General features: G+C 34.9%; 1 protein-coding gene across 10 annotated transcripts in view; it reads right to left on the bottom strand.

The window, feature by feature from the left end:
• LOC124437815 (probable ATP-dependent RNA helicase DDX27) overlaps window positions 1-13,406 on the bottom strand; it is a 54,848-nt gene that overhangs the window by 19,670 nt on the left and 21,772 nt on the right. For 5 of the 10 annotated variants that reach the window (XM_046987743.1, XM_046987742.1, XM_046987741.1 and 2 more), the window contains 16 exons: window positions 9,043-9,180; window positions 8,886-8,969; window positions 8,529-8,634; window positions 7,981-8,093; window positions 7,567-7,778; window positions 7,213-7,312; window positions 6,546-6,687; window positions 5,658-5,794; window positions 4,808-4,906; window positions 4,599-4,681; window positions 3,898-4,078; window positions 3,506-3,670; window positions 3,200-3,311; window positions 2,703-2,823; window positions 2,402-2,452; window positions 452-1,422 (listed from right to left, as the gene is read on the bottom strand). In XM_046987743.1, the coding sequence (XP_046843699.1) occupies window positions 1,407-1,422; window positions 2,402-2,452; window positions 2,703-2,823; window positions 3,200-3,311; window positions 3,506-3,670; window positions 3,898-4,078; window positions 4,599-4,681; window positions 4,808-4,906; window positions 5,658-5,794; window positions 6,546-6,687; window positions 7,213-7,312; window positions 7,567-7,778; window positions 7,981-8,093; window positions 8,529-8,634; window positions 8,886-8,969; window positions 9,043-9,180 (1,860 nt within the window). In that variant the 3' untranslated portion in view covers window positions 452-1,406. Of the gene's footprint in view, window positions 1-451; window positions 1,423-2,401; window positions 2,453-2,702; window positions 2,824-3,199; window positions 3,312-3,505; window positions 3,671-3,897; window positions 4,079-4,598; window positions 4,682-4,807; window positions 4,907-5,657; window positions 5,795-6,545; window positions 6,688-7,212; window positions 7,313-7,566; window positions 7,779-7,980; window positions 8,094-8,528; window positions 8,635-8,885; window positions 8,970-9,042; window positions 9,181-9,967; window positions 10,028-10,335; window positions 10,475-10,785; window positions 11,044-13,406 lie in introns of those variants that run through there. The other 5 variants (XM_046987747.1, XM_046987745.1, XM_046987748.1 and 2 more) reach the window with 2 other exon arrangements.

The following is a 13,406-nucleotide window of genomic DNA, read 5'->3' on the forward strand; positions in this document are numbered from 1 at the left end:
TCTTGATTTTTTAAAACATTAACTTCCTTAGAGCATTTATACTGAAGTACATTTATACAAGAACAAACTAGATCTTTTATTATAAATATTAAAGCCAAAGCAAAGTGCTTCTAAAAGAGCTATTTAATAAAAAATAAATTATAAAAAAGAAATATTTATTCATTAGCGTAACGTTTCGTCTTGACTCTCTAATTTAATACTGTCTGATGATGTCTTGACTTTCAAGACGAAACGTTACGCTATTGAATAAATATTTCTTTTTTATACATTATTTTTGTATTGAATGGCTCTTTTAAAAGCACTTTGCTGAGCTTTAATATTTATAATAAGAATTCGCTTTCCGCCAGGTATATCCCTGGTAACTAAACTCTATTTATACTGATCTCGAAGAAATAAGTTTTATCAGTCACAAATTACCAAATTATCTTAAATCGAGCACAAAACGATTGTGTAACTGTGGTTATTTCATTTTCATTTGAGAATTAAATTTATGCCAGAAGCCGTATTAATAATACACTAACTACTTAGGTAAATACGTGTACTCTTCTGAGAAGCCATATTAATAATACACTAACTACTTAGGAAAATACGTGTAATCTTCTGTGTAAATTTAGCTTTTTATAAATCTTCACACTTTCCGTAGGAGGAAAGCGTTAACATAGAGTCGTTAGAGATTGTTTTGAATTTAAAATAATCGCTTTCTAGCTAGAAATGTTACAATGAAAATATTGTCTTTCATTATGTAAACGGAGATTCGATAATTATTGATGAAGCAGTATAAACGCAATTCTTGTAAACAAGGGAAACTTTGCAGTAAAAATGCAAATTTTGTCAAATTTAGAAGAACACTTTCTACTGAACTTCACCTGGAATGTTTAGGGTAGAATAAGACATTTAAAATAAACGACAAGTTTCTTTATAGCAAACATGTTTCGGCATACTTTATGCCATCTTCATTGCGAAGTGAATAAATATAGGAAGTTTACATGATAATATGTTATAGTGATAAATTTTGGAAAGACATCAAAGGAGTTAACTTTTTTCGCAGTTAACTTTTCCAATATTCGGATATCAGCTAAGGAAACCTTTCTTTCATATTTCTGTGCCAAGTCGTCACGAATGTCGTTTATTTTAAATGCCTTATAACCATTGTGCTCTCACGAAATTAGTGTAGAATAATTGAAAAGAATATTTTTACCGGGGAAGAACCAATTTGTTTTTGGTCAAGTTTAAAAAACCTCAAACAACCGCGCGAATAAGATCACCGACATCAAATCGTTTACGACAAGAGAATATTGAACAAACGTTTGAAAACTAAAAAACTCACATCATTTTTGATGACTGTGTAGTCGTATTGGTCGCACAGTGAGATCAATAAATGACATCGTAGACTATTCACATCGTCGTTATCTCTTCTTAATTCTAGAACAAGGAAAGTCAATAAAAGTTATTAGAAAGAGTATCTACAGCGTAAGAAATATAACATATAATTATATGTTTGTACAATCATTGTTGAGGTTTATGCCGTCTTAAGCAGACGCGGGGATAAATGCATATTCGACAGGGGGCGTGCATATTTTTCAAGAGCCTTGGGCTGTTGTCGATTTTTAGGCTTATAGAAGAGTGAACCTTGCGTAATGAAGTTTTTAAAACATTTTAATGCGTTTTTTGTTAATTTCAATCTTATTTTCTAAAATTTCAATAAAGTTTCATTGAAAATGTTCAGGACAATACTCAATTGCAAATGGTGGTGGTATAAAATATGTAATTGCTTTTGAAATGAGAAGTTCTACCTTTGCTTAGTTTTACTGTACAATACCATACCCTCTGTTATATTAATAGTCAACAGTATGTAATATCATTTAAGAATTTTTCTTGAGGTGGGGTGTACGCACTCTCTGTACTCCCCCCCCCCCCCTCCAGAAAATCCGCCCGAGGTCCTAAGAACTGTTGGTTGACGTTAGTATTGACTGACTGGTGACTAACACCATAAGTTCTTCTCAAGACTTCACTAATGTAAACGATCTACATTTAAAGATACTCTCTGCTTCAAACCATTTACTATCATCATCGACTATTTCTTTTAGAATTTCTTCATGTAAAAATGTTGATACAACACAAATATTTGCTATTTTTTTGTCATTGCGATGAAGCTATCTTTTTATATAAGCGAAGCGCAGAATAAACACTGGTTGAAATATGAAAATTAATGAAAAATTTCTACAAGCAGCAAAACAGTTAACGCATTTCGAATATGTTGTAGATCCTCTTCCTAAGTTTTAGAAACATACCGAACCATCGAACGTCAGCGTTCAGTAACATTTGAACAGTTGATTAAATCTTTCCAATAAAATGTTAGTACACAACAAAGTTTATACATTTCAGAATATAACTCACGTACTTTGCTTTCTGTTTTCTTTTCGCCATTCCATTTTTCTTGTTTAAAGATGAGCTAGAAGTTGAAACACTAATTTAGAACTACGTGTAAGGATCAAAGGATAGTTATCTGCTTGAACATGGTTTAAAGAAATTATGCATTTCTTTATTGTTATTTATGAATTGATTATTGCGTACATGCATTTTTCATGATTGTTTTATAACGTCTCAATAACAATAAATTCAATATTTTTTTGTGAGAAAAAGTGTTCCCAGAGTATCAACACCGACATGACACATCAAACATCAATAAAAACACGCATTACCTGCTTCGGAACTCTTTCAGAGCCTTGCGACTCGTGTCGGTCAGTTCTTTTTCGAAAGCCTTGCTTCCTCCTGTTTTACTAGCTGTCTTTTTTCTCTTTTTCGTCGGTTTAGCGGACAAATCTTTATTGAAATGAGACTAACTTCAAAAAGAAGCAATGCGCCCCGAGTAAGTTAAAGAAGATGATATGGACGTAAAACTTTTCAGAACAGAAAGTTAAAGTTTCATAAAAATATCTACTTGTACAACTTCCACTTCATATATACAGATCAAAGCAGAGCTATAAAACAAACACGCAAGCTACACAAAACAAAACAACACGCAAGCTACCAAAAACAACATGCAAGCTACTCAAAACAACACGCAAGCTACTCAAAACAACACGCAAGCTACCAAAAACAACACGCAAGCTACCAAAACAACACGCAAACTACCAAAAACAACACGCAAACTACCAAAAACAACACGCAAACTACTTAAAACAACACGCACACAAACCTTTATCGTCAGATGAAAATGCATGAAGACGTTTTTTCCTATTTTTTCTTTTCTCTTCTCGTCTTAAATATTGTTGAAAATGTATCGCCTTTAGTTCATCTGGCTCTAGTTTCTATAACAACAAAAATTTATTGGTTGCATTAGATGCACGTTTATAAATATAGGTTTAAAAAAGAACTGACTTTCTGCTACAGACATCGATTTCACTCTCGTTAACGGACACATAATTTAAAGGCCCGAGTTGAAAGCAAATGAACTTAACAAAAAAATAAAGAAATTCTACAAGATGTGTTCACCATAGTATACCTTTTCATTCTTAAGTTTGGTAGATTTTCGACTTTTCTTCGATGTCTTCTTGTCTTCTTTGGACGAGTCAACTTGGAACCAGACTCTTGGCGGACGGCTCTCAATCTCACCACGATGCATAATCATATTCTTCGCTTTGCTAACTTCCATTTCAGAGATTCTCAACTGAAAATAATAATGAACGGTGTTATTATTGATCAATTTTACATCATGTAGACCACAAAAATGCACATACAGTAACAAGAAACAAAACTTGACACAAATTGGACAAAAAAGCAATTACAAAAGTTAACACAAATGTTGACACAAAATTAGTAAATTAAGGTAACTCGTTCCTTATTCGTTGATAAAACTTATATAACATTTCTGAAAATAAACATGGTCATACATACTTCTCTATCTTCTTTTTCTTGTTTTAAAATTTCTTGTACATCATCTTCAAATGATTTCAGTTTCTTTTTGAACTTTTCGATGATTTCAGGGGCAATGACTCGACTCTTGACGGGATTTCGAGCTTCTTTCACGATTTCTTTTAATAATTTTCGTCCGTTCTCGCCGACCAAACTTATGGATCTGAGCATCATCATATTGAATGTTCAGTTTACATAAACTTACCTATCCTTTTATGTTTAAAACCATTTTGAAGTAGTTGACAAACAGGGTCGGCAGAGAGTTTTTAGGATTGTCGGGGCTAACATGAACGCTGACGTGTGACAAACAGGGATCGGCAGAGAGTTTTTAGGATTGTTGGGGTTAACATGAACGCTGACATGTGACAAACAGGGATCGGCAGAGAGTTTTTAGGATTATTGGGGTTAACATGAACGCTGACGTGTGACAAACAGGGATAGGCAGAGAGTTTTTAGGATTATTGGGGTTAACATGAACGCTGACGTGTGACAAACAGGGATAGGCAGAGAGTTTTTAGGATTATTGGGGCTAACATGAACGCTGACGTGTGACAAACAGGGATCGGCAGAGAGTTTTTAGGATTATTGGGGCTAACATGAACGCTGACGTGTGACAAAGCTATAAAATAACGTCCGACATCATGACGTAAAGTATCATCCTCACAATTTTAAGGCTGGCATACCTGCCTGAAAGCCCTGCCCGCGCAGTTCTACCAACTCGATGTATGTACTGCTTGATGGAATTTGGCATCGAAAAATTGATAACCTTTATATAAAAAATGAAAGTTGATTTGTTATGATAACTGATGCTACAGAAAACCAGTGCTATATATATATTGGGCACGTGCTTATCATTATATATCACGTGGTCACCATTCTTTCATCCACTCACTGTTTTTACACCAACAACATCCAAACCACGTGACGCAAGATCCGTGGCGACCAAGACGTCGACCTCTCGTTTCTTGAATTTATTTAAAGCTTCCAATCTCTTATATGAAAATAATCATTTTTAGGTCAACTTGTGTGAAGGCAATTGTCTTATATTGAAAATACACATCGAGAATATGTTGGAAAATAGTGAATGAGAGGGGACTGGAATTTAGTCCTAATGCAGGGGTCTCCAAACTTTACAGCCAGAGGGCCGCATGAACTTTCATCCAGCATGTTGAGGGCCGAAGAATATAAAAAATTTCCACGTTATCCTTCAGCTTTTTAAATTTCACAGTGTGCTTGAAACGGAAGTAGGAAGTTGGGAGAAAAATTGACGTAAGCCACTCTTGCTAGTTGGTTTGCGACATAACGTGAACTTTCTGCACAAAGTTTATTTTGTTTAATAATATTATTATTTTTTCTGAAGTGCCTCTGCGGGCCGGATTGAGAAGCCCAACGGGCCTCATCTGGCCCGCGGGCCGTAGTTTGGAGACCCCTGTCCTAATGGATACGTCAAAAGGAGACTGGAACCAAGTTCTAGTAGCTACATAACAAAAAGTATACAGGATTTTACATGAGCGCGAGAAATTCATTTCCAGATGGTTTACATTAAGTGTTAACGAAAATGGAAGTCTTTAAAAAATGATATCATACAAAAATAGTTGTCGACCTCTCTGTTAATTATACAATAAAAAACAAAAGAAGGGGGGTACGTACATTAACTTTCATGATCTTACGTGTTCAGAGGGGTGTTCAGAGGATTCACAGGGGAGAGAATAAGTAATACTTAAGGAAAAACTTCGATGTACCTGTAATTGCGTGAGGTTGCCATGGAGTTCGTCGGCATTTATACCCAAGAGACCAAGAAATATTCGTAGACGATGAGCCAGTTGCTTCGTATGAACAAATATCAAACAGTTTTCGTGAAAACCTCGGGAGCAAAGTGCTAAATAAAATTAAATTAAATGATGAAAACCGCAATGAGAAAGTTCTGTAAAGAAAACACAAGATAAACATACAGTATTTGTTTTAACCATGACCAGCCGACAATTTAAAGAAGTATAATATAAAACAAATTCCGAAGAAGCAAGACATCTTGAGATTGCAAAATATGAATCAAAACAAGACTGTCTGATTCTGTCTGAGCATGACTTTGAAATAAAGTCGAAAATTTACAGTTTACTTCTCGTCTTGTTTTGATTCATATTTTGCAATCTCAAGATATCTTGCTTCTTCGGAATTTGTTTTATATTCTATTTGTTTTACGTATGTGATATTAAATTATTTGTTGCTGTTATTGTTAATACATCTATAATCTAAACAAACATGATTTATAGATGTGATTTTAGGAATTTATCTTGGTACATAAAAGTGGTGTACATATGCTTCATGTTCACTCGTCTAAATCATCTTTATTTTTCTTAAACATCGAACAAACTTATTTTAAAGTTAAAACACTGAATTGAACCAAACATCAAATAAAAAAATACAAAACTAGATCCATGGGGCGAAACTAGAACGCTAATTAGGGGGTGAATATTCATATATTCAGCTATAACGTATATTTGTTGGCGATTTTATTTTCAAAAGAAAGGGCAGAGCTGAATGTATGAATCTCCCCACCCCCTCCCCAGTTAGCGTTCTAGTTTCGCCCATGACTACTAGTTCTGCTATACAGTATCCACATGAGTATCTACCGACGACAATGGACGTTCTGTCTTCTTCCCGATTCTTCTTAATTCGTACAAACTCCTGTCTCAAGTTCTCAGCGACGTCAGTGTTGTTGTCAATAAATAATTTGACAGGACGGTTAAGTGACAACGTAACAAGTTCGTTGACCTAAAAAATGAAATGTTCACTTTTTACTTCCTTGCATATCAAACCATCAAGTTTTTAACACATCAGATGATTCTTTGAACGGGTATGATTACTGCTTAGTCGTGGTTAGAGGTACGTGGTCCGTGGAATAAAATTTGACCAGCACAATACAGTATGTTTGTAGATGTAGATCGTCCAGGTTAGTATAGTCCTGAGAAGGACTGTTTTTGTTGTTGTTGACTGACGTTTCGACAACCTTAGCGGTAGTCATCTTCAGAGTCAAATGAGGAGTAAACGTCAGGTTAGCCGTATTTGTCGAAGGTTTAATCATCGTTTGACTCTGAAGATGACTACCGCTAAGGTTGTCGAAACGTCAGTCAACAACAACAACAAAAACAGTCCTTCTCAGGGCAATATTAACCTGGACGATCTACATCTACAAACATGTAACTATACTCCCGGGTTCAAACCATTTACTATATTACAATACAGTGTGTTGCCTTTGTTAAATTAAAGTTTCTGAAAACGCTTTCGGCTATCACTCACCTCTTCCGTCATAGTCGCAGAAAACAACATTGTCTGTCTGCCCTTGGGTGAAAACTTCACAATTTCTTCAATTTGATCGCGATAGTTCTCGTCCAACATTCTTGAAAAGAAATTACAATTCACGATGACGCGTGCATTTTTAAATAAAACTACAGTTTCACTAAGTAAGATTATGTCATGGAATATAAAGTTTATGACGAACTTGCAAGCGTTAAATAACCTTAGTTTTTAGGGGAAACCACATCCTGATAACAGGCTGGACACAGACGAAAGGTGAGAATTGACCAAAATAACAAAAATCACGCTTTTGGAGTTATTGACACAAAATAAAGTAATCCAACAGATTATTCATACCTGTCAGCCTCATCGAGAACCAAGATTTCAATAAATTGTAAATCAAATGACGGAGTGTTATGAAGAAAGTCAACCAAACGACCTGGTGTTGCAATGATGACGTCAGGATTCTTACGTAATGCTGCTTCTTGCGATTTAAGTTCCAGTCCCCCGGTGGCGAGGCAAATCTCGATGTTCGTAAACTTTGCCAGAGACTTACTGACAGAATGTACCTGAAAATGCGCGATAAACAAATTTAAAAGAATGTTGAAACTTGAGTTTGTATGCACACCAGTCTAGTTTATTCACGAGTAAAGATTTCATGTTGAAACTTGAGTTTTTATATATTCCGGTCTAATATCTTCATCAAGAGTGATCTGATGTTGAAACTTAAGTGTGTACATATTGATTCAGACAAAGAAGAATGTCCAATACCTGAATGGCCAGTTCTCTCGTTGGAACTAAAATTAAAACTCTAGATGTGGCAACTTGAACAGGACGGAAAAGAAGACGTTCCATAATAGGTAAAACAAAAGCTGCAGTCTTTCCTAGAAACATACAAGATCCGTTTCAGTGTATGCTTGTCTTCTCAAATCAAATGTTTTTGATAGATAGAAGCACATTTATTCCCAATATGTCCCGGTAGCAGCACCTTAAGTCCCTACCAATCCCTGAAGCCTCAAAATAAATCCCCACCTATCCCTGTAACAGCATATTTATTTGACGCATGCCCCAATCAAAACGCCACAGCACATTAAATCCCTACCTGTCCCAGTTACAGCACATTAAATCCCTACCTGTCCCAGTTAAAGCACATTAAATCCCTACCTGTCCAAGTTACAGCACACTAAATCTCTACCTGTCCCAGTTACAGCACATTAAATCCCCACCTGTCCCTGTGACAGCGTACTACATCCCTACCTGTCCCAGTTACAGCACAATAAACTCCTACCTGTCCCAGTTACAGCACACTATATCCCTACCTGTCCCTGTGGCAGCGCATCCACAAATGTCTTTTCCCATGAGAGCGACTGGTATTGTTGCACACTGTATTGGCGTCGGGTTAGTGAATTTCATTTCATTGATTGCCTTGGGGTTAAAATTTAAAATGTTTAAGAAACAAGATGTTGAGAAACATCACCAGCGAAATCACATTTTCTTCACCTTCCTAATTTCACGAAGGACCAATGCAATGAGTGATTTAAATGATATAATTATGAAAATTAAAACTAACTTTTCGTGAAAATGGGAGACAGTGTACGGTTATGTTTTTACAGGAATGTCACGGTATAAAGCAAAACGACAATGCCCAAATATACATCCAGAAGGAAAAAACATACCTTTAAAATAGGTCTAGACAAATTCATGTCTGTAAATTTTAGATGGGAGTATTCAGTTGGGCCTTCTTCGAAAAAGTCCTTTGTCTATAAAAATTTAAAAAGATCAAAAATGAACTTGACATCAAAACAGCGATGATTCCGCAAGACGAAAATTTACTTTTGTTCCTTTCTTAAAGATTCTTTCGCCATCTTCGCCAACGTTGTTATCGTCTTCATTAAAATCTTCACTTTCTGAACTCTCATTCATTTCAACCTGCTCTTCTGTGCAATTGCTTTCAATATTTTGTGAAGATTTCTAAAAACAGATTCAAACAAAATTATTAGAGCTCTTTTTCTTTACCTCCGGATTCGCCCGAGAAACTCCCGATTTGGCCGAAAAAGCTCCGAATTTGGCCGAGAAAGCTCCGGTTTAGGTCGAGAAAACGCCGACTAAAAAATTCCCGCCAAAATAAAAAAGTTCGTTCCTGTTAAAACAATCTTCCACTTCCTTCGGTAAAAACTAAAAAGTTTACGAGCCCGAAAATTCATGAAATTTTAAATTTGAAATTTCACCAATTACGTGTTCAAACTCATTGCCGGAGCTTTTGTTTTGAGCTTAACTCCTTCTAGCTGCGGTGAACAGCACTACTGCACTACCCCGTCTCAACGCAAATGTATTTTTCAAAATAATTTCGCAATAGCAAAAAGGTCACTATAGACAGGAAATTCTATGCAAGAACTAGCATATCGGATAACCAAATATTTTCTTTGAATTTAGCTTTCCTATTTTAATATGTTTAAATTTTCTGGTGATTCAAATAATTTTGTCTTATGTGTCACGTGATCGATAATGACACAAGTTGCAGTCAGTGGTCGCAGTTAGTGAGATGTAAAAATCCCTAAAACCCAACGATACCACAAAAAAATAGCATCAAAAATTGATGAAAAAACAAACTCCACTTACTTTTGAAAATCAGTATCTCGAGAGTGAAAGTCTGTCAATTTTTTTATGGCGTAACACTTATGCAGCCAAAAATAGAAAAAACTGCTTAACTTCTTCAATGCAAATATGAAGTTGTATAATGTCTAATGCTTCAAAATACCTTTTTTTTGCTTCGTTTTACTCTCATTTCATTTATCCTTGAGTCCAAACTCTTTCCTGGCTACATAAAAAAACAAAATTATATTCGATAAAAACAGCTAAAAATTATCACTTTGATGTATCCCTCTGCTTGCAGGCATAAATCCAAAGCAGAATATCTGCTAAAAATCAACAGTTAACATAAACCTGCTTTTCACACATGTAACAAATATCGGTTAGTTGCTTAAAACCAGAAAAAATATCTGTTTTTCATTGTCATATTGACAAATTCACACAAAATATTATGACAGTATTATAACTGTATTATACCATCACAAAAGTTGCTTTTTTACATTCTAGTTTAATGCCTTCATTTCTAATAACTCATACCATTGTATCCTTTCTCAAATTCTCCACAGTTTCCTCAAGATTCCATCCGTTATAATGATTCTCATCATCCAAATCAGAAAATTCAAACTGTTCGTTAAATTCTCTGGTTTTTGCTTTCTTTTTTGTGGTCTTTTGCTACCTTTAAATAATCAACACATCAAACTTTCAGTTAATGGAAATGTGCACAAGCATTTAAGGTAAAAATATAAGATTTCTTGTTAACTTTTATCCAAATGGACTTCTGAGACATGTATGAGAAACAAATGATAGGTTGACATTAAGGAATGTAAATTCATCGATACATCTCCTTGTTTTAGTCGTTATTTAATGACCAACAAGGTACAGAGAGAAAGAATACAATTTTTCTCCTTGTGTAATGTTTGCTAGATTATGAAAATATCGACAGTTTTAAGTCAAATCTTTAACGCATTTCGTAAAGACTCCCCTTACCTCATCTTCTTCACCACTTTCATCGCAGTCATGATTTTCAATTTCATCGTCTGATTCAATGGTTCCAATTTCTGTCAAATTCTTCATTTTGTTTTTTTCATCCATGAGGGAAGGTGAGATGAGCCTGCGGTCTAATTTAGCATTTGACACACTTCATGTCGCAAACACTATTAAATAATACGAGAAGCGGTGTACTCAGTAGTGTAGCTTCAAATGCTATCGCGGAACCTTCATTGTGAGTTGATAAGGTCCTTCCCCCTGAAATGACAGGTCCCGTATGCCCATGAGCACATAGACGTAGACATCAACGATACGATTAATTTAATAACAAAGTTTCTTTATAATATGAAGTGACTTGTGCAAGAATATACATGTATGGAATTTTTGATTAATGAAGTAAAAAATCCGTTTACAGCTTCCAAAATCTTGTCATAATCATTGACATTTAAATCTTGTCTTAGATCAGTGATCATCTATTCCTGAGTTAAAACTTGTGAAAATTTATAAGATTTAGCAGTAATCCTTTGGAATTTGACTAATCTCAATGTTATCATGTACTCTGCATGAGGTTCTTATTTATGTATTTTCATTTCTATAACAATTGCTTTTAGTCAGTGATGTATACTTAGTTATATAACTAGAATGTCTACATAGATGTCATTAATGTTTTATAATACTGTTTGTTGAAGGAGATCCTGACTCACTCTTCATCTTCGTTCGTTATTTAAATGTGTTTATGTAACAAAACTTACATGGATAAAAGATTGATGTAACAATAAGGTATGAATTATGATTACCATTTTAAACTGATATTTATGTGTTCGCGTTCTTTAAATTAAATCTGTCGTCTTTGTAAAGTATGTGACATGTAAAGAACTAAGGCAAGCATAATTTTGTCTACACGGTCGTCATATATGAACTCTTATTGCTAAAACGAAGGTAATTTGTCGAAAGTAAAGCGAGATTCTGAAACTATATTACTAACTTTACATAACAAATTTGCTACTAAAGCATCTCGATAATGTATGGCGAAACATTCAAGAGAAATTATATTTAAGTTGATATACCAACTTTCTAACTATTGACAATAAGCTGCATGGTAAAGGACAGTAAAACCTGTTCGAAAGTATGGGGGAGGCAGAATAACATGAGAACGTTTTCTACATGTAGGACGCTGAATTTTTTTTTAGAAACTATACTTGTCGATGCAAAATGGGGGATCTGTAAAAATTTATTTAGGGAGGGGCACATGTCCAATCATGCATCACCTCCTTCTTTGCTTTCTCTGCGCCCTTCAAACAGTAAAATCTCCTTTGACAGTATATACTGACAGACCAAGAGACAGACAGAAACAAATCGAGATTTTACTTGTATATAGGTCAGGATTTGGCTGAGAATAGTGAATGTGCTACCAGCTGCAACTGCGTGCCTAGTACCAGGGGGCCGTTTAGCATCAACGGCTGCCACGTTGACAGCTGTTAATTGTAATTCTTGGCGTCGCGTCTGTGAACGTTAACTAAGAATTTCAATTCATCTTTTTACTTCAACAAGTAGCAAAATAAACGAACAATTTTAGCACTTCTTGGATTAGTTTCGACACCAAGTAATTATCAGTTATATGGAAAGACTTACGAAATGTTAACGACTTTCCATTCAGATTACAAAATCGATCCTTATAAAGAGACGGTAGAGCGATTAACTTATAAAATATAGACAGAAATTATGGCATCAAAGAAAGAAAAGAATGATGTGCAACAAAATCTTTCTACACTGACCAAAGAAATGATGGAATCAAGAAAAGAAATAATCGAATCAAGGAAACAAATGAAAGATGTTCAAGAAAATCTTTCTACAGTGACGAAAGAAACGATGGAATCAAGGAAGGAAATAAAAGATGTTCGGCAAAAACTTTTACACAGACTAAAGAAATGATGGAATTAAGAAAAGAAATAATCGAATCAAGGAAACAAATAAAAGATGTTCAAGAAAATCTTTCTACAGTGACGAAAGAAACGATGGAATCAAGGAAGGAAATAAAAGATGTTCAGCAAAATCTTTTTACACAGAATAAAGAAATAAAAGAAATGAAAGCCATGATCAATGAACTTGTTCAAACATTGCCATCTCCAACTGAAGAGTTTATGAACTCAGACAAGAATGATATTTTGATTGCTGGAGGTTGCTATTCAAGCGGTCACTTAAAGAGTGTTGAAAAGTTTTCATGGGAAGAGAAGAAATGGTCAAGGATTGCAACAATGAAAATTGAACATACAGAAGCTTCATCATTTATTTATAATGGAAATTTATTTGTTGTTGGTGGATCTTCTAGCAAGTCAATAGAGACATTAAATCTTAATCAGTCACCTTTGACATGGCAGATATGTCCTGTAGAGCTTCCTTATGAATGCTTTGGTCATCAAATTGTTGTTTGTAAAAGTCAAGTTCTTCTCATTGGAGGATGTATTGGTGATAAAGGAAAATCTGATCTTATCAGTGAAATACACGTTACTGCTACGTCCCTTATTTTAGAAGAGCTCTGTCGTATGCCTGAACCACGATATGGTCATGGAGCTGCTGTTGTTGATGATAAAGTGTTTATTTTTGGAGGACAGGGAAGAGAT

This window comes from Xenia sp. Carnegie-2017, unplaced genomic scaffold (assembly GCF_021976095.1).
Source record: "Xenia sp. Carnegie-2017 unplaced genomic scaffold, XeniaSp_v1 HiC_scaffold_17, whole genome shotgun sequence".
Classification (NCBI taxonomy): Eukaryota; Metazoa; Cnidaria; class Anthozoa; order Malacalcyonacea; family Xeniidae; genus Xenia; species Xenia sp. Carnegie-2017.